Raw genomic sequence first — 24,730 nt, forward strand, 5'->3', positions numbered from 1 at the left:
ATCCGTTGACTTTGGGAAAAAAATGAGCGTGGGAGGGGGCCTAGATGCCCTCCAATTTTTTTGGTCACTTAAAAAGGGCAATAGAACTTTTCATTTCTGTTAGAATGAGCCCTCTTGCGACATTCTAGTACCACTTGGTCGATACGATGACCCCTGAAAAAAAAAAAAAAAAAAAAAAAAAAAAAAAACACGCACCTGTGATTTGTCTTCTGGCAAAAAATACAAAACTCCACATTTTTGTAGATAGGAGCTTGAAACTTCTACAGTAGGGTTCTCTGATACGCTGAATCTGATGGTGTCATTTTCGTTAAGATTGATCCTTCTGATCAAGAACTGGAAGAAAATTTCAGTAAAGAACTGGATAAAAGTGTAAAGTTACCTGGCTCTGCTGGTGGCTACGTAATAACCATCAACAATCATATTATCGCCATCTGTGAGCTAAAAAAAAAGGTCATGTAGTCATGACAATCTCAGTGGATTGCACCTTACATATGGAACTGATTATCTTTTATGTCATCGTTACCTGTTGTTTCAGATTATTTTTAATACTGGTCTTGTACCATATATTTTCTGTACCATCATTGTTACTCCCGTGTTAAAAAAGGAGAAAAACCCGTCAGATTGCACGTCTTACCGTCCTGTAAAACTGTTTCAACTTTTCTATGTAAACTAATGTAAATCTTTGTTATTGATGATATTTCAAGTAAATGTCTTACTCCTGATAACCAATTTGGTTTAAAAATTGTATCGGTTGCAAGCACATTCATTATATTTTAGCTAATATGCTTATTGAAAGTGATGCGTTAAATGAGTGCGTTCCTGGTAATTTAATATCTCCGTATGGCATTTGACCCTGGAATGCCTGCTTAGCTGTTTCTTGCAGGACTTAAACGCGGTGTGGACCGATCGGTTATTTTACCTTTGCGTAATATGTATAGTAAACTTTCTGTCCGAGTTAAAGTGCCTTCTACAAGTGGACAAATTATACTGCGTAACTCGGTTCCAGTGAGGAAAGGGACCTGACAGGGTGCTATATCGTTACCACCGTTGTTTAAAAACACCGTCCTTGAAAGACAGAATTCGGTGAAAATGAATTTTATCTTCCGGGAAATGGATCTCTCGCTGTTGAATTATTTGGGTCGAGTAGGGTTTTTACGTGTGCCCTATAGATAAGTCATTTTGGAGGAAGGGTTAGAAAAATGTATGGCGTTCTATTACCAATAAAAAATAAATATAACATAAATATAACATGCAGATTCGAATCCGGCTGTACAATGCTCTGGTTATACCCCATTTTTTAGTTATGTCTCCATTTTGGAATATTTTTTCCCGAAGTGATAAACGACAGCTATATTTAAGTTATTATAAATATTCCAAATTTCTGCTTAATTTGTGACCATGCACAGAAAATGCATCGGTGTCACGTCAGTTCGGCGTTACCGACCCATTTGGGGCTCTCATTAAGCGTCAGACGGAATTCTTCAAGTCAGTTGGGTCTAGCAGTCTTAACATTGCTTGTTAAGGAATAAAGCAGCTACTAAAGACTGTATCCAGGAGGGAAGGGGGTTTGATCTCCCCCCTCAAAAAAAAAACTGTTTGTCCGTCTTGTAAAAACGTAACAAAAATGCATATAAACAAATTTTGTATGCGTTTTTAAAGTTTTGTTGAACCCTTTTGCGGTTTTAGTATATGTGTGTATTTATATAGTACTTAGTTTTTGTTCATTCTTGTTTATTTATTTACTCCGTTTATGGTCTTGTACCGTTTTTAGAATGGGCAATAAAATTATCTATCGATCTATTAATCTCTAATATTAGCCTTTTCCATCACTAACATCACTGTCTACACAACTCTTCTGATTTTAATTCATCTGGCAAAGGTTTTTGTGCTAAGTCTTTGTAATTTATGATGAGAGGGGTATAATAAGGAGGGAAATTAGGAGAATAATGAAAGTTAACTCGCCTGTATTTTTGATAGTGTCTATAATGAATTTCTTGAGAAGTAAAAGGGGAAGTACCTAGCAAATTTAGGAAAATTCTAATTAAACCCATGTATAAGAGAAGGGATAAGGTTGATTGGGGTAATTATAGAGGCAATAGCATAGATTCTATAAGAAGCAAATGACTTAGTATGATGAACCTTTTTAGAATTTAAGATGCTGTAGATAAAGTTTTAACAGTAGAACAGTATGGTTTTAGGAAGGGAAAAGGATGTGTTGACCAAATTTTCACTCTTAGATTAATAATTAGAAAGTGCCTGAGTCATCAAACCCCTTGAGTTCTCAGTTTTATTGAACATGAACAAAGGTTTTGCTCAGCTGATAAAAGAGTCTTAAGAAAGGTCTTATTCTTATAAAAATATACCAGATATATGAATTAAAATGATTAGTACTATGTACGAGAATAACATTACTGCAGCTAAGGTGGAAAATGAGGTTAATACTTTGTTCCGTATTACATTGGGAGCTAGCAGAGTTGCGTCCTATTCACATTCATAATGAATCATTTTAATAGACTTTGTCCTGCAGCCAGCCAAGTCAATGAGAGATCACGGAATTAATTCGAGAAGTGACTCTTCTAGATTTAGATTCTGCTGATTATTTAATCATCCTAGATGAAAGTATGAGCAAAATGAGTGAACTTTTAGAGGTTTTTGTGAGTTCAATTTGTTAAGAAGACTAAGTCGCTAAGGCTAGGAATAAGTGAAGATGAAAAGGTGAAGTTGGGTAACGAAACGATTGATCAGGTGGGCAGCTTCACTTACCCTGGTAGTATTATTAGTAAGGACGGTGGGTTCAATGAAGATGTTAAAAGTAGAATAGCCAAGGCCGAGGGCTTTTTTTCACAGTTGTACAAGTTAGGAAGAATAGGAACACAAGAATATTGAATATCGGAAGCTACAGTGTTGGAAGTGGTCAGTTCATAGTTCCTGACCATGACCTGACATGGGTCATCGTTCTGAAGCGTGGATGCTCCGAAAAACAAATTAGGATTTGCTAGAAATTGCCAGAGAAATTTTCTCCACGTTGTTTTGGGTACCCGACAGACTGACTGTATCTCAAACAGTAACCTATACGAAAACCCCTTTCTCGGGTTATGATAACCCCCTTCTGGGGGTTATGATGAAAGAAAGGTTGAGATGACTAGGACACGTTCTACGGATGATAGATTGGCCAAGATATTTTTTGTCGGACAACCATCTAGGGCCAAGCGAAACGCAGGTCGCCTCCGAATGGGATGGGTGGTATTAGCGATATCTTACTTAAACGATATATCGGTATTTTTACTTTCGATATCGATGTATCGATTTTGATATCTTTGATCAATTTTTTGCTCAGATTAACTTTAGGGTTTGGCAAAAAATTAATAACGAAATTTGCAAATAAAGAGTATTATGCGCCTTTTAATTTAAATTTTAATTGCTCACTATTCAAATTTTTAATAAAATAAATAAACTTTCACTACATGAATGAACGTTACAAAAACCCTGATTTGGAATTACTTGGGCTCAGGATGAAAAAAAATAAACTACTGGTTATCTTTGGCTGTTCAAATCAGCAACATATCAATATTTTCCCCTGAGAATTGTTTCTGCCTTTCAGTTATCAATTATTTTTTTTTAGCTGAAAGCAAGGAGTAACATTAAAACATAAAAGAACGGAAGTTTTCCCGTAAATAAGGGGGACAACCCCTCCTCAATACCTCGCTCTTCATGCCAAAGTTTCTTTTTGTATTTTAAAAATCTCCCGACTCTAATGAAACGGCTCTTTTGTTTCAAGAGTTGTTCTTAAATAATTGGGACAAAAAGTTAAAATCAGCATAAAGAGCGAATTATTGAGGAGGCGATCTGCCGTCACACACGGGGTAATTTCTGTTCCTTTTAATGTTGCTCCTTACTTTAAGTTTAAAAAATTAGTTTTTTATATAATTTCTGATCGTTTTTTAAATAATGCTGGAAGATCAATCTTTTCTCTCAATGGAAAATCTACCCAAGAAAATTTTTCCTTGAAAAGTTTGTCCCATGTAAGATCCTTCTTCCCCCAGACAATTCCATCCCTGCCGAAAATTCCCCATAAAAAATTCTTGAGGGCAATTCCCCCTCGATTATTGTTTTTAACCTACTTTCGTTTGAAAAAGACTTGTTTTTCTTCTAATTTTCAATGGTTCTTCAAATTATGCCAGAAATCCTATTTCTGCGGAAAATTTTTCCCGGAAATTTTCCACCCAATGGCTCATGGGAGGTTTCTCTCGCTTAAAATCTCCCCATGGTGAATTTTGCCTGGGGGGAAATTACCACCTCCACGAAAATATCCCCCAGACAACTTCAACTGCTTTGAAAATGTATCTAGACTATTTTCCTGGAATATCTCCAAATATAAAATTGGATTGGCAAAGAGAAAGTAGGTCAAATAAAATGAATTTTTGTATAAGAATTCTTGTAAATTCCTCCGTGTATAGTTTCCCTTTGAAAGTTTGTCCCGGGAAACTCCCCCCCCCCACAGAAAAATCACCCACCCCTCCAATGTCTGTTAACTTTCCAATAAGTATGTGTAAACACTGGACAAATTTTGTAACTTACAACCCTCTCCCCAGGGACTTGCAGGGCCGTTACTTGATTTTTCAACTATATTGATTAAAACGGCTATCCCAAAATGTTGATCGGATGATTTTTGGAAAAAGGAGTGTCAGAGGGACGAGAAACTTAGTTGCCTTCCAATCTTTTTGGTCACAAAATGCGGAACTAGAACTGTAATTGTCGTTTGATGATCTTTCTTCTGGCAAAAATCAAAAAATTCACATTTTTGCAGATGGAAGGTAGAAACCCTTGCAGTATGATTCTCTAATATGTCGATTGTGATGGTGCGATTTTTACTAAGATACTTTGACTTTCTAGGGGCAATCCCACTCTTTCTAAAAACAATTTCTATATAATTTTCATTCCGAAAGAACTTGGAGCCATTTTCCAGAAAATATAAACATAAAAATATATACACTATTACTGTTTGTTCAAATAGATAGTATTTATATAAGATATTTAGTAGCTAAACAATCCAGTTACAATTATAGTTTCAGCAACAAATACTTACAAAAGAAACTATGTTTACTATCTATGTACGTAATTGAAGAGTGAAGCTTTAAGCCAACAAATAATGATTCTTCTACTTAACATTAACCTTGTAAAATAATACAAAATGTTACCCTTGTGCCAGTGTAGTGGAAGTAACCGGGCCTGCTAATCTGGGGCACCCACGTTCAATCCCACACGGTGCAAGGGAATATTTTCAATGTTCATACTAATGTTTAAAATTTTTGTAGTGTTTTAGGTGTTTATAAGTGTTTTATTTAACAAGTTAGTTTTTGGCTACTTTAATTTTAGTACTGTTAAATTGGCAGTGCTTGATTATGCCACTAGGAATGTGCAGTGTGTGGGGTTTATTTTTACTGTAAGTATATTTGTGCGTAAATAAAAGTGTTCTACTTCAGTTGCAAGAGTTCTGGTGCGTCCAATTACGCCAGAATGTGAAGATAGTCATGGTAATTATGAAGTAATCCCTTAATTGGATGATAATTAACCCTTCTAGCCTAAACAACAGATAAGAATTTTTTGGAGGTTAATAATAACAAAATTAATTATAATTATTGACAATAAAAATAAACAGCAACGAAATCCAAGCAAAATTCAAGTTTTCAATGAACTTGAAAGAAAAAGAAAAAACATGTCGCAGTTGTTTTTTCGAATGACGTCCAGCCTATGCAGTTGAGATACGCTAGCCCAAAGAGCATGGCGGACTCATGAGAAAGGAAAACTTAGAGCCAGTGAAATTTAGCAAAACTAGTCCAAAGAGTATGGAAAACTAATAATAGAATAAGAGTACAGAGCCGAATAGCCCAAAGCCCGAACATAATAGCCCAAAAAGTATGGAAAACTGATATTAGAAGAAAGAAAATGGGTCTGAATATCTCAAAGCCCAAATATAAGAGCCCAGGCAGTACGGGGAACTGATGGTATCTTTCAGCCGGCGTGCGCTTTTGATTGCTCAGTGCAAAACATACATTTTTATATCATTCGATAGCAGAAATTGAGTTTTATCTGTCTACCCAACTAAACTTGGTGAATTTGCTAGACACGTTTTTTCTGTTTTATTTTGAAAAAGCTATACAGAAATATGGAATTTTCGTCACAAGATATCTGTGCCATTGCCCTCCTCCTTCTAATGTCTGAAGCAGGATGTAGGAGAATGTAGGAGAAAAAATATAGGCTTTCTTCGACTGTGCGATTGTCAACTAGTAATGCTAGTTACTAAATTTAGCTACAAAAGCGTTAGTAATATTTAGTTTAGTGCATTTTTGAACCATCAGTCTGGGAGAAACCCCTGTTGGAGAAGAAATTCCAAAAAACATTTCCTTAAAATGGAGTTTCAAGTCTTTTCAGTTATACTATTTTATTTTAGTCTGTTTTGAGCTATCAGTCTGTGAGAACCACCAGTAGGGGAGGAATGATAGATTGGCCAAGATATTTTTTGTCGGACAACCGTATAGGGCCAAGCGAAAAGCAGGTCGCCTCCGAATGGGTTGGGTGTCAGTGTTGGGTGATATCTTACTTAAACGGTATACCAATATATCGATATTTTTAATTTATATATTTGGTAATCAATGTATCGGTTTTGATATTTTTGATCAATTTTTAGCTCGGATTAACTTTAGGGTTTGGCAAAAATTTAATGACGAAATTTGTAAATAAATAGTATTTTGCGCCTTTTAATTTAAATTTTAATTGCTCACTATCTAAATTTTTCCACTTCCACTATGTGAACGAACATTACAAAAACCCTGATTTGGAATTACTCGGGTTCAGGATGTAGAAAAATAAACTACTGGTTATTTTTGGCTATTCAAATCGGCAACATGTCAATATTTTCCCTTGAGAATTGGTTCTGCCTTTCAGTGATCAAATGTTTTTTTCTCCAACTGAAAGTATGGAGTAACATTAAACCTTAAAAGAACAGAAATCTCCCCGTAAATAAGGGGGATATCCCCTCCTTAATATCTCGCTCTTCACGCCAAAGTTTCTTTTTGTATTTAAAAAATCTTCTACCTCTAATTAAACAGTCAGTCTGTCAGAACCACCAGTAAGGGAGGAAATCCCAGAAAACATTTCCTTGAAATGGATTTCGAGGTGTTTTTAGCTATACAGTTTTGTTTTAGTCTATTTTTGAGCTGTCAGTCAGTGAGAACCAGCAGTAAGCGAGGAAATTCCAGGAAAACGTTTTCTTAAAATGGGGTCCCATCTTTTTGTTTGTACAATTTTTTTAGTCTATTTTTGAGCTATCAGTCAGTGACAACCACCAGTAGGGGAAATATTCTAGAAAAACATTTCTTTAAAACGGAGCCCCGGGTATTTTTGGTTAACTATTTTGTTTCAGTCTATTTTCGACCAATCATTCTTTAAGAATCACCAGTAAGGGACGAACCTCCAGGAAAAGAAATCTTTAAAATGGAGTCCCGGGTCCTTTTAGTTATACTACTTCGTATAGCCTATTTTTGAACTATCAGTCTGTGAGAATCACTAATATGGAGGAAATTCCAGAAAAAGGATACCTAAAAATGAGGTCTCAGCACTTTAACTATGATGTTTTTTTCTTAGCTTAATTCAAATAAAAAGAATATGAAAAAATTTAGATGAGTAATATGGATAATTCTAAAATACGAAAATTTAACTAAAATTCAGCGTTCCAGGTTAGGTTTTTCCGTGCTTAGCAAAGTAGGAGAACCATCTGAATTATTCTGCTTTAGTATTCTTTGTATTAGCTTTAATTTGCAACTTTTCTATTGCATTGTTTTAGCATTTGGAAATTAGTATAAAAAAGTAGAGTTTTTTTTTCTGGTAAGGATAAAAACAAAAGAGAATAACAACAAAAACACGAAAAATGTTACGAAGCAAAATGTTGTATAAAAGTAACAAAATATGTAAATAAGATTTAAAGTAACAGAAGAAAAGCAACATGTTGATTATCATATCGCCTTTAGGTTTGAAAAGAAACTGAGCTGCTGTAAAATATTTGAGTAGATTTTACGGTTTTTATATGGATTTTTCGTTTGCTTTTTTTTCAACTTGCTGTTGAATTTCTAATTGTAAGTTTTAGTATGTTTTTGTTTGTTTAACAGCCTGCTTTTTTTTTTTTTTTTTTCTCTGATAAAGATAAAAACAAAATACATAATAATAAAAACACGAAAAATGTCTCGAAGCAAAATCGAAGCAAATTTTGAAAAGAATTGAGGTTGCCGCAAAATATTTGAGCAGATCCTTCGTTTTTTTTTACGTTTTTCGTTTTTTTTTTCCTTTTTATCGAGTTGCAGTTAAAATTCTTAATTTTAGTTTTACTTGTGCAAACCAAGCACCAATTTATAAGGTTCTGACGATTCCAGAAAGAGGATTGATGTCTTAATGTTAGAGGGTGTCTGGATACTTCCGGTTTCAGACCAGCTTTGGAAGCGGAAGGGGACTCTCTGCCATTTATTGCATATTTGCAAGTGCTGCTGTATGGAATACCTAGTCTTTACTTACGAGCTTTCTTTCTTTATAAATAAACTTAATAAAAGGGGATGAAAGAGCTCCTGACTGCACGCCTGAATCAGTCTTTGCAGAAAGAATGAACACACACTATCGTAAAAAAAAATCCAAATCTGATAAAAATATTCTCCTATCTAATGGCTGATATAAAAAAAAAAGTTGAAATCAAAGGAAGGAAACTGACATTTAAGTTCTAATAATATATGGGCTGTAAGGTGTCTTTAAGCATAACTAAAAGCTGAGATAGAAAAAATGTTTTAATCGAAGTAATGGAACCGATGAATAGTGTCTAGTGATACAACGTCTTTAAGTCATATTGCAATTTTTTTATTATTATTATTTATTATTATTATTTTATATTATATTTTTTTTATTAAAAAGAATTTGTTTATTATTTTTTTCCTATTAATTATAACTAGAAAAAAATTGAGATCAGAAGATGTGTTGTTGCCAGAGCCGTTTCCAGGATTTTTTTTTTCGAGGGGGGTCGGGGGGTTACAAATGTATTTTTTCGACGGGGGGGGATGAAATAACTTTAAAAACACATCAAAAAATTTTATAGTCTTTTTTGTTACGTTTTTACGAGTCGGAAAGACATTTCGGGGGGGGGGTCAAAACCCTTAACCAACCAACCCCCTGGATACGGCCCTTGTTGCTGCATTGACGAATCACTTCTACACAAAAATTCAAATTTGTATCTTGATTTTAAATTATCAGTGTTGAGTCTTAACATTGCTTTTTTTTCATCTCTGAAACAGCAAGCTCATCTAAGGACTTTTTTTTTGCTTCAAAGAAAGTTTGTCTAGAAAGGAATTGCTTTCCATATTCTTATGAGCTTTCTTCCTTTATAGGTTCTTGTATCTGCATTTCAAAATATGCCAAACTTGAGACGTCTCAACTTTCAATCTTCGGGTCTCACTGTTTTCGGACTGAAATTTTTCGCCACACAGCTCCAACAGTCGTTGTCGCTCAGCGCAGTTCCTTTGCTACAAGTAAGTATTTTTCGTTTATTTTTCAAGCCAATTTTTCTTATACTAAATACACTTCAGAGTCTGGTACATACGCGGGTTTTTGTTGGAAGGAATAAAAAAAAGTGTGTTGTATGAGCAGTATAGGAACTTGTTGTAATACTTATAAGAATCCAGAAGTTTAGGGAAGTTTTTTTCTTGTCAATTTTTATTATTGAGATATGGTACAATATATTGCCAATCCTTGGAAGGAAAGGGTGATTGGGGCATAAGGTATGGTGGTTAATGAGGGCTTAAGATAAGATGATGGTGGTAAAACACACAGCCATAAGTAGGGGGGGGGGGGTTAAATGGTTGGTAGCAGAGTACACTGTCCATGGAGTATATTACCTACAAAAAAGTACGTTTTTAGGACCAACTATCTAAAATTGTTCAAATTATGGCTTTTTTTCTCTAAGTTTTCCCAGGTAAAGGGCCTAGGGGCTTCAATACCTTATTGCACATTTAGTAGGCACGGGCACCAATTTGAAAAAATGTAGGGGGGATCAAGAATTTCCCCTTGATTTTTTATGAAGTTACAGAAATAAGTTATGTTTCAAAGGCTGGAGAGGGACGTTTTTTTTATTTTTTCAATACATATTTTTTTTAATCTTCGAGAATGGTAACTTCCCTCCCCCCTGCCATTGAACCAAACAATCGTCCTAATAGTAAAGATTAGTTTCTAACACGGCCAAAATAAAAAGGTTAAAAGAATTTAAACTTAAGACCAATTACTGTAGATACGGTGGAGTGCTTTAAAATCTTTTTAGTTTTCTTTATTTATTCTATTTTTCCCTTCTAAAAAGTAGAGTGAATCTAGGCTGATGGAAAAACCTGATCGCATCTGGCCTCCGTATTTTTTTTTTTTTTCTCTCTTTATGGTAGATAAACAATTCTAAGGTCGTCTAAACTAATCGTTCACTCGTAAGAAATAGATGGCAGATTGATATTATTCAGCAAATTGCTCTGCTGTGGAAACTGCACCATAAGAATTTAACGCTGAAGATAATAAATTAACTTATCAGTTACAATTATATCACTCTATACATTTGCTTTCCTTTCTGATTTCTTTTTTTTTTTCTAAATTGTGGTTAGTGTTGCTCAGAAATCATAAGTTGCATCGCTAAAATTAGCGGCACCGTATTTAAAAGTCCCGGGTTGCAACCATGCAGTTGTGCTGTGTTGCATCTGGGCTTGGGTAAACATTTCTATTCCGTTTTTATGTTTTTTAGGTATACTTCGGGAATATCTTTATTCCCTTTATTATATAAAGTGAAATCTTTTAGAGAAAAAATGGTATGCTTATTAGACCCTAAACTTCTCATTGTGACAGTGCTCATGAAGACATCTAAATTAATTCTTTTTTTATTAGAAATAGATGGGGACTGCTATTATCCTGCATATTGCTCTACTGTGGAGTTTTACAGCAGATAATAAATTAAATTTATCAGTTAAAATACATCACTCAACAAATTTGTTTACCTTTCAGGTTTCTAATGTTACTTTCCTAAATTATGGCTGGTGCTAGTCACTGATCAATAGCTGCATCGCTAAAACCAATGGTACTGTATTTAAAAGTTCGGGGTTTTAGCCAGGCGCTTACGCGGGGCTGCGTTCAAACTTTTATGAACATTCCCATTTCACGTTTACGTTTTTAGGCATGCCTAGGAAATATGAGGAAGTGTCTCTCAGGGAAAAACTGGTACGCCATTTAAACCCTAAAGCTCTAATTGTGACAACCTGCACTAACTTTTTACTCTTAATTGAGCCTTGTTAATGCTCTTGCCTTTTTTTTTTCTTCCTTCTTTGCCATTTGTTCTTTTATCCTACTGCTCTTTTATTTCTTTTGGACTCTTATTTATTATATTCAACTGTTTACTGTGTAGTTCATGTGCTTATTCTATGTATTGTTTGTACGTTTTTCATGAATTACCCTTTTAATTTATTTGGCTTATATATTTATTCTATTTAGATCTTATTTTTCTTGTAATTCTGCTAATTAAAATATAGTTGCAGTTATAGTTATTACGTTCTACTTGTCTCCTTTTTCAAACATTTGTAACCAGTCACACTTTATCATCCTATCGAACACTAAGAACGGTGATTATGGGGTTGCACATTAGCAAAAACCTGGCTCTGAGTCAAATCAACCTAACTAGGAGGGTTGCACTGCACATTGTCTCCCCTTTTCCTTTTACTCAGTGTCTCCTCCTCTAACCCCTCTTTTTAAGTAGAAAATATAGAAGAGGGTATGCGAAACGAAGGGACTTCGCCCTGACAACTTTTTAAAGGTTGTTTTTAACTATTAAAATATATACCTCTTCTTCTTTCACAGATTTGTGATCTGAGTGCGAGATGATCTTATTTCTTGAAAACTTATTCCGAAAAAATTGCGATCAAATAATTTGAAAGTTTCTTTGTGGACACCCCGTAATCAAGTTTTTAAATTTGTACGAGCTTAATTTTCTATTTGGGATATTAATGATAATGCAAGTTTACCGAACTTGCATTAGCAATAAGCGGATTGGTGGAGACAGCAAGACCTTAAGAAGGGTTTTCACCTGGGGAAAAATAGATTTTAGGGATACTTTGGTTAATTTAGTGATTTTTTGAATAATAATGATTTATGTGCAGTATTAGAGTTTTTCTTATTTAAGGAATGTAAGAAATCACTTAGAAATAGTGATACATCATTAGGGGTGACAACCCTGCCTTCAAGGGGAAGATACACCTTCTTAAGCTGTTGGGTGGCTTGTTTTTTTGCTGATATTTTCCCCAAGTTTCTTTAAATTTGGCGCCGACGATAACGGAAAGCTATATAGCTGCATTGGAAGGTCGTTTTCATCAGATATTAAACATCTCTTCTCTTCCTTTCTTTTAAAAGAAATACGTGGCTTTGTAAATTTGCACTTAGTCAATGCAATCAGGTATCGTTTTCACTGTCCATGGTATTTTAAGTCTAGCTGCCTAGCTGTTGACTAAGCCTTGCTGGTCAATTTAGTATAACCGGGGGCATAGTTTGGGGGGGGGGGCTTAGGGGGTAGTTACCCTCCTATAACTTGGAGAAAAATTATTATATAGCCTACGCCCCTTGACTGTCTGGATATAGACCCCTCTTTCCCCTCTCCCTCCAATAACAATGCTGGAGTTATGCCCCTGGGTATAACATCAATATTTTATTCACAATGTATACGAATAAATCTCATTTCAATGGAATAAGTTTAAAGTATTCACAGAACTCAACGTTTTTTTATAGAAAATTGTCAAATTTTCTGTTTGTCAAATGTCAAGCCTAAAATTTATTTTTGCCAAATCTACTTTGTCAAAGCTGCTATCTTTGGTGTAATTCAGTTTTTGCTGTCATTTCATATTGCTATTCAACGATTTTGCGATTCTGCTGTTTAAAGAAAAAAAAACCGTATTTGATCTTTCTAATTTGTAAATGAGATTATTGAGCGCCTAGAAAAATACATAAAATGAGGAAACCATTTTAAAATTTAAAGTGAAAAGATGGTAAATTTTATAAAAAGTTAATTTAACAAATGAAAGTTGATATTCTAGAAAAGCTCCTTCACCAGAAACAATCTTATGAAAAAGAAACAATGCAATTATCTTTTTAGGATCCTTTGAAGTATTTGGTTTTCTGTTCTAACAATGCTTATCTTTTAAGCAACTCAATATAAAGATTTAAAACATAGACAGGTGACTAGGCTAGTCAAAATTAGAAGGATGAAAAGTAAATAAAAAACTGAAACATCAAAATTTCAATAGCTTTGGGCTCATAATAGACTATATGAACTATCTAATTATAATTAGATTACTACAATTAGACTATTCGTTGCCTTTTTGCCTATCAGGTTCTAAACGTAGTCTTTTCACACTATTAATTGGATGATTTTTCAGTTTTTACAAAAATATTTTGTCTTTTTCTATTAATGATAAATTTTTCTGAACAGACTTTCTTATTAAAGAAAGCTTGTATTTTATTTAGGATTAGCTAAATTAAATTTTAAACGTAAGAACAATTTTTTTTTGTCTTTTCTATTGCTACTGCTTCGTTCTTAAAAGTATCGACTGATACAAGGATTCGTGAATTGGGCTAGTGACAAGCCTAGATAAAAGTAGGAATAAACGAAGAGAAAAACACAACAACAAAGTACCAATTTTTCAGTAGTAGTGTGACCAGACTGCTAAATCTTGTAGGTTATTAGCTAATAAAAGTGCAGCTTACCCTTGACCTTTTCTTCTTTGTTTAAATTTTTTAATTGTTTTCAGAATTTAGAGTACTTGAATTTGAGTTCAAATCACTTTGGAGATATATTTGGGGATATCCTTGCTTCAATATTAGGCCACTTGGACGAACTAGATACTTTGGCCGTTGAAAACTGCCACCTAACGGCAAAATTGTTCGAAAAAGCAGCCAACCTCGAATCAGCCATTCCACGTAAGTTTTGTCCATAAATTTCTGCATATGTTTACAAAATGATGATCATGAAGCAATAGTATCCTTTTTTCAATAGTGTCAGTCGGGTGTGAGGGAAGGTTTGTGCCGCTCACCAAAGTTTCTATCCCCCCCCCCTAGATTTTAAAGTACCTTTTTGGGATATTTTCATTTAAAATGCCTTTTATAGTATTTTAATTGTAACAAAGAATAAAACAACCATTATGCCTTCTCCTCCCCCTAAATTTCCGTTTACTGATGACACTGCTTAGTTTGCTACCAACTACACGCCTATCCAGGGAAGGGAGGTACTTTGAACATTTCAGAACATTTCAAAGTGTTTTATCCTTCTCTCAAATTCTTCATCCCTAACTATGGCCCCTTTCCCATCTTCATCTGGGACAAATCCAGATGGACTGCTTCCTCTCAATTTATAAAATCCATTTCAATAACTTACTGTTATACCGTCTGGCTGTATCTGCCAGATTATCAGCTATTTTATCCATGACCTCACTTTCAAGTTTCCCTAATTTGCACCTAAATATCGGCTCTACTTCTATTTTCGTTTTATTCTCATAAGATCTACCATTCAAAAACCAAGCTTAAGGCATTGTTGCTAATATTCCTTGTGTTTTTCTAATTTTCCTCGCTAAGAAATCTTCTGCTTCTTCGCAAGATGTTTTTCAAAGATTTGTCTGATAGTCGGTACTTTTAATTTAACGAAACACGCTCACGAATTACGCTTAGGTTAGCTTTAAGTATAGGCTTAAATATTAGGCTAGATTAAGTTTAAGTATAGCGGGCCTGCATGCAGAATGGATTAGCTACAATTACTTTGCATATTATGATATAAGAATTGTTTTCTAACTTTAAGCTGCCCAAATACTTCCCCCTTCTCCTGAGGATAAAATTTATAGCCCACAATTTGTAAGCCCAATGCATTCTTTCACCTGTCACTTGTCTTTGTGGCTATGAAACCGGTTTTTTTAGACCTAAGCGTAGTTCTTGAGTGTATTTCCTCTAATTAAATATTACCCAATAATCTTCTACATTGTCCAACTCTAAATACTCTGTTTTCATGCCCAATATGTCGAAATTCTTTATATGTATTTCTATGACTTCTGAGACAAAAAGAAGGTAACCTGTACCTTAAAAAGTTAACATGATAGAGATAAACTAATAAATTTTTGATCCGTCGACCAAGAGTTAGTCAAAAAACTATTATCATATCTTAGTTGATGAAGTAGCGGTTCTGCCGTGTAAGGTTAGTAAGGAGTATTCGTATGAAACTAGTAAGCAGTAACAAATCCAAATTAACGTTTGATAATAAACAGTGCATCTTCTCAGTTTCCAAAAATTCCATCACTTGTAAGCTCTATGTTTTATTGAGCTCTTGGCTGTAGCAAAAGCCGCTAAAAATGTTTTACTTTCTCGAAATAAAAAAAAAAATTATGGGTTTTATTTCATTATTTGTCTCTCCCCTATATAACCTATAACCTAACCCATTTTTCATGCATTTTTTCAGGTTCTTAATGCTGCAAATTTGTCATAATAAAATAAGTTGTCATCACAATATAATATGATGCACTTTATTTTCTGAAACACAGTGAAGAAAAGTCGCTGAAAATGGTTTACTTTCGCAAAACGGAAAAAAAAATGATGAAAACTGAAACACAATTGACACCACACAGTGGTGTCAGAAACAAAAGCATAGAAAATGAAAAGAATAAAAAGACGCAACACCAAAAAAGAAAAATGATGAGCCATCACCTCGACTTCACGACAGTGTTATTGTAACATATGTCATAGTAGGGCATGAAGGAGTTTAAAAATCTTGTTGCCTATGAGTAATCTCATCATGTTATTAGTGTATAGCTTCACTTACCTGGGTCGTATTATTAGTAAAGATGGTAGATCCAGCGAAAATATTAAAATTAGAATATATTTTTTTTTATGTGATTAATAGTGCAATATGTTTAAACAAATACAACCCGCTGAAGAAAATTGTTGATTTGACTATAAATAACTCTTTTAAGATTAATTAGAATTTGGATATTTCTAAAAAAGTTAATATGAAATAGAATATGCAAAGATTAGCAAATTTTATTTGAGGTTATATTTTCTAAGAGTAATTTTCTATTAGATTTCATTCAAATTTTTCAGACTTAAGTAAAAATGTTTTTTCTGCTTTTTATCAGTAACTTGGATCGAGTTTTGAGCCCCAAAATAATGTGGACCCCTTCCCCTTATTGGACAGCAACCCCCCTAGTTTCTTTGATAATTAACCATTTGAATAGGTATAGAAAAAACGTGACACCATGCAGTCAGAAGCTCAGAACTTAATACATTACTTTGCATAAAAATGGTTAAGTTAAAGAGAAAAAGAACAGGTATTTATAGAGTATGAAAATGCCTGCAACATCTTTCTTTTAAGTTCAACATATATGAATATAAAATAAGTGTGCTGTTTCCTTTATCGCTGATAGTTAGAATCAATAGAGCTTGGACTATTGTAAACAGATTTTTATCCTGATTGAAGAGACTTGACTTTTAGTTAGTGTTTATGTTTTGTTTTCGATAGTGTGTATTCTTTTTTCTCTTTTTTTTATAGTATGTAGCCTACGTGTTTTTTTTTTGTTTTTTTTTTTTTTTTTTTTTTTGTTTTTTTTTTTTTTTTTTTTTGTTCTCTGAAATACTTTTTTATTGTTCAATCACGAAAAAAGTATCTATCTATCTATCTATATATATTAAATTCCGATTTAAACATGATAAATTGGAATATATTTGTTTTGGCTATTTTCTACCATTTAGTAAAATTGAAGGGAATGTTGATGATAATTACTTATCCATCAGAAGGGCAATCATTTGTAATTTTTCCAGAACCCCCGGACCCAATTTAAACCCTAACTCACTTGAGTCATTAAGAAACAGCTAAAAACGAGTTAATATCCGTCGAAGTGTCCCAGGTACCACCAATACTAAATCAGAATAATAGGACGAATAATATTCAAGATCCTAAATTTTTTACTTTTCCTCTTTTTTTGGTAATATTTCAGTCATTGGCTCCGACACAAGCAAATTTAGAGTGGCAAAATATATTTTCAAAGTCAGGGGAGGGGTTGTAATTTTGATGTCTATCGATTTGTACGAAAGAAAATACAACTCGAAAAAGGATTTTTCAATAAAATACAGAAAAATAAATTTTTCAGAACTCAAAACATTTAGGAGGAGGAAGGTCAAATACCTCACGCCTATTTGAAGTTCTTAACAACGTTTTAGTACAAATTTTAACTCGAAAATTAGGTTAAATTTTTTGGATTCGGTTCTCTTTTAGGCTCAAATGTAAAAAGATGGCTCATAGGGTACAATAAATGGGGGAAAGCTGGTCTTGAAAAATGGACAAAAATTCTTAAAGGAAAGCATCTACAGGCTTTGAGTCTTAGTGGCTTATGTACAGACCCTGCAAGTGCAGAAAGCTGTAAAGAGGAGGCTGTATGTGGTTCCCTACTGACTATATTTTCTGGTATGGCTCAAGTTCCACTTGAAGAATTGGATCTTAGTGAATGTGGAATACATTCTCCACAAGGAATCAGCTCTATAAGCAGGTCAGTTCTTCTTCCTTTTTTGTTTTCCTTTCTCATCCTTTTGCTTTTCTTTGCATGCATTTTGTTTCCCTTTCCTTCCCATCGTTTCCTTTTCACTTTGATTTATTGCAGCTACGTCAAGCCAAAGAGTATAGGAAGCTTATAAGATTCGGAACTGGTACTAGTATCAAAAATAAATTTCACCAATTCCATCCAGCATTTGACGACTCTTTGACCCACAACTGCAGCATTTATGTCTTCATGTACTTTGAAATGCTAGGGAGGGTAGAGAAAACACAATTTGGCCACTAGAAGGTCTAGTATCTTAAAGTTCACGATTCTACTTTTTACAGACTGGATTTTACTTCTAATAATTTTTGAAAATGAAAATGCTGCTTAATTATCACTTACATAAAAATTTTAGCTTGGTCCTAATTGTAGATTAAACCCATCAAATATCCAATTTTTTGAAACTTTATACTTTTTAGTATTGGTTACAGTAGATATTTATCCCAGTCTTCCCATATTATATCACTGAAAATCTAACTCTTGTATGTCCCATTTACTTTTAATCAAGGTATTGGTGTGGTGTAAAGCTAAATGACAATGAAACCTGGTGGAGTAGGGAATAACATGACTAATGCTTCATTCCAGGTCCAACAAAGAGTAACTAAAAGTTACGGAAAGATAACTTTTTTCTACGACTGACGTTTTGTAGCAGCTGGAGCAATAGAAAAGTAACTTTGAATCTACTTTTTAGTAACTTTTTATTACAGATAGTTAACAAGCGTCTGTAGTAAAGTAACTGTGCTTCTTTAGTGAAGTAGCTAATAATATCAATTTGAAACAGTGGAGTTTTATTTTAATGAAAGAGTGGTGAATACGTTTGAAACTCATGAAGAGTAATACCTTTACAAACCTAATAAGCCAGAAGTTGCTTCACAGCCGTTACAGTTGGATGTCACTTCAAGTAACTTTTGTAGGTTAAATAAAGTTACTACGGTTTGCAATCTGGAATATATCCTTCATTACGTCCTCACGGTTTACAGCGAGAATAGAACCAGGTTGACGCTGATTTGTTGGTGTTGTTGGTGCAGTGCTGGCAACAGTGTATTGGCACTGTTAGTGCAGCGCTGGCAACAGTGAATTGGCAGTGTTGGTACGGGCGTCAATTTACTGTCTTTTCTCTGGGTATTGTATAGTTTGTTTGAGAACTATAAGTTTAAGACTAGTAAGGTTAATCATCAAGGCTAGATTTTAGCTATTAAAATACAATTTTAATAAAAAAAAACAAATCTGAATCAACCAAGTTTTTTCAAAAATTCAAAGCAACAGACATTTGCTGACAGACTTTGAGAAACCAGGGGCACTACATTTTAAAGAAATTTTATGTGACTAAATAATTTTTGAGACCAAACTGGGTAATCATGATAAAACATAAAATCGCGAAGAAAGGAAGAAAATTAGGACAATAAACAGCCAGTGAAAAAATTGAAAAATTATGGAAATATTTCGGTCAAGACCTCTGCTTGACCGTCCTCAGTGCAGAATAAAACTAATAAAAATGTAATAAATTGAACTTTGAAACAAAACACAAATCCTTTCATCGTTACTCAGAAAGGGTCATCCTATTATAGTTTTTTGCTTTTTCTTAAGGTTTGGTTTTTTTATATTTATATCAGTTTTATTTTTCGCTGAGGACGGTCAAGTGAAAGTCTTGTCTGAAATATTTGCATAATTTTTAATTTTCTCACTGGCTGTTAATTGTGCTCGTTTTCTTCCTTTCTTCGCGATTTTATGTTTGATTATAATTAGCCAGTGTGTTCTTGGAAATTATTTATTTTTAGCCTTTCACCATTAGGCCTACTCAGAAAGGGTCATCCTATTTTGGTTTTGTGTTTTGTTTTAAGGTTTGGTTTTTTGTATTTTTATCAGTTTTATTCTGCACTGAGGGCGGTCAAGTGGAGGTCTTGACCGAGATATTTGCATAATTTTCAACATTTTTTCTCTGGCTGTTTATTGTCCTCGTTTTCTTCCTTTCTTCGCGATTGTATGTTTAATCATGACTAGCCAGTGTGGTCTCAGAAATTATTTATTTTTACCCTTTCACCATTTCTCAGAAAGGGTCATCCCATTTTAGTTTAGTTTTTTGTTTTAAGGTTTGTTTTTTCAGTTATTTTTATTAGTTTATTCTGCACTGAGGGCGGTCAAGTGGAGATTTTTACCTAAGTATTTGCATAATTTTTCAATTTTTTCACTGGCTGTTTATTGTCCTCATTTTTTTTTCTTTCTTCGCGATTTTATGTGACTAAAAAAAATTGGTCTGCCTGCTGAAATATTGGGGGTCACTTACTCCCTAACCGCCCCCAATTGATGCCATTGTCAAATACAGTTCTGGTATTCCACAAGATTCCCCAAATGGCATGCCATATTATAATTTTTTAGCAAGACATTTTTGCTTAGAAAAATACATAAAGATATGTTGGAGGAAATAAAAATATCTGAAATAAGTAAATTAGTAAAATAGTAAGTAATAAAATAAAATAACTAAAATAAAAAACTAAAACAAAAAGTAAAATAAGTAAATTCATATGCTTTTGTAATAATGCTATTGATATAGTCATACATATAGAAATTATATTAATGTTGTCTTTATCATACTGGTGGAATTTTCAGTATATTTTCGAATTTATTCATACGATGTTTATGTAGGTCAGATAACCTTAAGTCTTTCTGGATTAGAGTAGTTTAAACTACATAGCATTTCTTCCTTCTTTTTTTAAAGTCATTTCATTAATTTTTTAATTCTGAGCATTTATTTCGAGAATTATCGTGTTCTTATATCAATGATATCAGAAACCACAGCTGACTAAAAAATTAATTTTGTATATTTTAGCCTGTGCTTGCGTGCCTGGAGTACTACATTTTTAAGTACTTTGAAATGTCTAAAAAATATTACTATATACCAGAATAAGATGTGGATTTGATTTCTTATGTATTTTGGAATTTTAAATGGCAATCGATTTTAAAAAGACGATTTGTTTGGAGGTGCAAATTGCTTAATTTTTGCCCATGCAGCCTAAAGCATTGCTCCTTATTTTCTGCTAAATAATTAGTATATCCTCCCTAACCCTAGGTAAGGAGGCTCTCTCTGGCCCTATTTTCTGTCTATTTTCCGGCCCTGTTTCATTAGAAAATTCATGTTACGGATTAGCAAGAAATCTTTGTTTATGTAGGTCAAATAACTGTAAGTTTGCACATATTAGATTATTTTAGGCTACTTTAGATATAGGAATTTTTTTAAATTAGTTTTATCAATTTTAAAATTATGAATATTACTTTGGGAAAACATTGCAAGCCTAATATTTCCACAATATTGAAAAATTCCTGGCAACGATAACTAAATAGTGATTTTTAGCCAACTTATATTTAAATCATGTCATGTCATTCATGAGTGAATGAAATTATTAATAACGGTCAATGACAAAACAGATTGAGTACAAAAAAGAAAAATAAAACGAAAACACCAGACACTAATTCTTCTGACACGACCAAAACAAAACACAGCAACTAGAAACAAATGCCAACTACTGCCGTAAAGCCTTGACCTATTCGTCCCCTGAGAGTGGTTTTGTCGTAACTAAGGTTTTTAAAATTCCGAGAAAAACGACTTTTGAAAATTTCGCCTTTGCTGGAACTTACACGGTACAACCGATTTTTTTCGCAAATTGATCAAAAAAATATAGAAAAAATAACTAGGAGGGTCTCCCGAATATTAGATGAAAAGGGTGAAGTTTTCATTGTCAAAAATTGAAATGAAATACAGATACGATAATCCGACCTTACCGAAATTTTAGTAAACTTAGTTACGACAAAATGGCGTGGGCTACCTTCTTTTCACCATGAAGGTACGACAAACGAGTTCTGATGCAGTAATACTATTTGAAAAAGTATTACATTAACAAAAATATCAGAAATGTTCATTTTTTGTTGAGTTTCTTTTCTGGCCGCCGTTTTGCTTCTGTGGAATCCTCCTCTGGACATGGATCTCGCGCACACGGAGAGGCTTCCAAACGTTCAGTAGCCCCCTTGGCCTTGTTGTACTGTTCAATCTTGGTTTCAAAATGCTTCTGTTCTTGGTTGGGGATGAACTTCAGGAGATACTTGACATCTTTGATTTTCGTAACAATAGATCAATATTTTTGCCACAAAGTCTGGGCAAAACAAGACGCTCAACAACACGGACAGCCGAAGTGTTGGGACACTTTTTAACCGAAGTACGTTCTTGTGAAATAGTAGCCATTTGCAAGCCTCCAGAGAAGAAGTTTTGAACCAAACTCTCTTAGCGTTATCCTGATGGAACTCAAGTGGTTTTAGCTTTGAATACGGTACCAACGAGAACTTGCATAGCTTTGCTGGCTTTTGCAAGTCAAAGAACTTTGACTGGGTCATTTGTAGGGCATTCAAAGGACGCGTCTTTCTTACTTTCAGTAACTTCCTCACCAGACCTAGTGGAGAAAACAAATCAAGGTGCTTTAGCCCCCTCTCAGTATTGCTATGTACAGCATCAACCTCCTGTATAATCGAATGACCTCGCTCAGAAAACTTCATAACCCCGTTTTCTAAGCGTGGAAATTTTCTTAGAAGATCTTGAATGGTGAAGCTTATAATTGAGCTTCGGTTCTGGGACACGCAGGAGTCTGACCAAGTAATTAACTGACAGATATCAGGGTATGTATCAATAACTTTTTCCAGTATGGCCACAACTCCACTAGCTATTTTGTTTGCTCCGCGTCCAGCCTCAAACTCGGACCAAATGCAACAGTATACCTCATTGATTTTCTTACTGTTCCAGACTGTTTGAGAAAACTTACTGTTTCATTATAAATCCATTTTGTAATGTTACATAATCCACAGGCACCAATTTTCGACGATTACGTTGCATAAATAAATTTTATTTTGCCGTTTTCTTCTTCCTTGACACCGAATTTTCAATTAAAGTATGCGTTTTTGATCGTTTTTGACAAAATAATGCAACGTTTTCTCAGCGCCAAAATTATTTATAGTCAGGATAGGTTGGGTTAGTTAGGTAAGGTCAAAAAGTGTTTAAATTTGAATTTGCGATGAAAGCGATTATTATATTTATAAAGAACATAAAAAAAGGCATCAAGTGGTATGCTTACTTTATTTGTAAGTCAATAGTATGAACTGCAAAAACAATTACAGCTTGGGCAGATGTAAATAATGTCCGTTTGTGTCTCATTGTAAAACTTTTACCAAATCTTTTCTTCTTCAAAAATGTACGTCAACGGAGTTACCCGTGTAATTTTCCCAAACGAGATACGACAAAACCGCTCTTAACAAAACGGCAAAATGTGAGATATGATAAACGAGAAATCTAAAATTGAGGTACTTCTAGTTGAGATACAATAAAATGGTTGACGGAATCAGATAGAGCAAAAATTTCACATTAGATGGCAGTCTTAACTCCACTTCCCAAAAAAGTCGCAGATACGGCAAAACCGCTCTCAGGGGACGCTATGGGTGGGACTTGACAGACAAATTATATCGATCAGATAGTGACAAAACCGCTTCTTCAGGGTTGGTAATACTGTACTGGCGCCTAACATACTTATTACTGGTCCATGGTGGCAAACGCAACAAAAACCTTGCATACTTGGTTTCCCCCTTTCTTTTAGTAACACTGAGATTGTTTTAAAGCTTAAAGTGAAGGATCCTGTAGTCTGTATAAAGAACAAATAAAAAATTTGAAGACAAGGCGAAAATTATCCTTTTAGGCCACAATTTATTTCCGTTTTTTTTTGTAACAGTTCTGGCTTTTGATGATTTATAGGCTAAATTATTTAGAAAGTGTTTTTGTATCATTTTTTTTCTCTTTTTGAGTGTTTGATCAATATTTGATATATTTTTTTTATTGTAAGCGTTATCATTTGTCTTTTCTTTATATTTATATTGTAGCTTACTCCTCATTTTTTGAGGGAAATATAGGAAATAAAATAAATACGAATTCAGTTTATCTGTAGTGCGAATTCAGTGAATGCGTGAATGCGAATTCAGTTTATCTGTAGCCGTAAAAATGTGCCCACGAGAATTTTCAAAACCAAGTGTTTAATCTATGACTTGAAAGTAGATCGGTCACATTTTACGAATGTAGAATAATGTCTTACATGACGAACTTGCTCATTTATTTGTGAACGAATTTCTAAATGAATTTATTTCCCTTAAAGCCCTTTCACCATGGGCTCGATTTTATGGCGAAAAGAGGGGGAAAGTATTAAATTGCCTGTATTTATATATTGTCAAACAAATGATATGCCAATTTTGACCAATTATCTCATAAGTAGCCTGCCAAGGACAGTAAAAATGGAATCTGATAAAGTGGGTAAATATGGAAAAAAATATTAGGTAAAAAATGGGAAAAAAACTATAAAAATTTGGAAAATACATGTAGAAAAATTGGGAAAACATGAAAAATCAACTTTTAATAAAAAAAAAAAATTCTCCGTGTGCAGTTATCTAGTTTTACTCTTAGCGGGCAAAAAAATGAAAATGAGGAACGTGTGTGAAAAATCAGCAGAAAATGGGCCCGAAAAAGATATATCGTCATAAACTCTAGAAAGGGTAACTTTCTTAATTGCTTTAGTGGAAGACAAACACTGCCATACATCTAAACTATGTATTAATACATTTTATTAAAATTATTTGAGATTAAACACTTCAAACTATTAGTTAATTGATCTTGACAAAAAAACATATTTTTTAAAAAAGACAAATTAAGCTGTCACTTTTTTGTACCTTTATCCCTTTAGTTAACAATTAAAGAACCCCAAATTAATCTTTTGAAGAAACCTTGATGAATAGACCCTTTATTTTCTTCTGATTTCAAACGATCGCTTTTATAACTTAATTTTTAAATATTCCTACCAGCCTATAGTTGTTCAAGACTGAACGTAATATAGGCTAGGGAGAATATGATATATGTAGGGGGATATATATCCCCTATTGATTGATTAGATAATATCAACCAATAGGGAGATAGATCTCTCTATTGTTGTTTTGCTCAGCGATCTCATGCGGATAAATCGGATGTTACAACCATATTTACA

General features: G+C 33.8%; 1 protein-coding gene across 1 annotated transcript in view; it reads left to right on the forward strand.

Annotated features, from left to right (window-relative positions):
- Positions 1 to 24,730, forward strand: part of LOC136024960 (tonsoku-like protein) — a 175,443-nt gene that overhangs the window by 121,292 nt on the left and 29,421 nt on the right. The window contains exons 16-18 of the mRNA XM_065700566.1: positions 9,423 to 9,563; positions 13,854 to 14,022; positions 17,354 to 17,624. Coding sequence (XP_065556638.1) covers positions 9,423 to 9,563; positions 13,854 to 14,022; positions 17,354 to 17,624 — 581 coding nt within the window. The remainder of the gene's footprint in view (positions 1 to 9,422; positions 9,564 to 13,853; positions 14,023 to 17,353; positions 17,625 to 24,730) is intronic.

The sequence above is a fragment of the Artemia franciscana genome, chromosome 1 (assembly GCF_032884065.1).
Source record: "Artemia franciscana chromosome 1, ASM3288406v1, whole genome shotgun sequence".
Classification (NCBI taxonomy): domain Eukaryota; kingdom Metazoa; phylum Arthropoda; class Branchiopoda; order Anostraca; family Artemiidae; genus Artemia; species Artemia franciscana.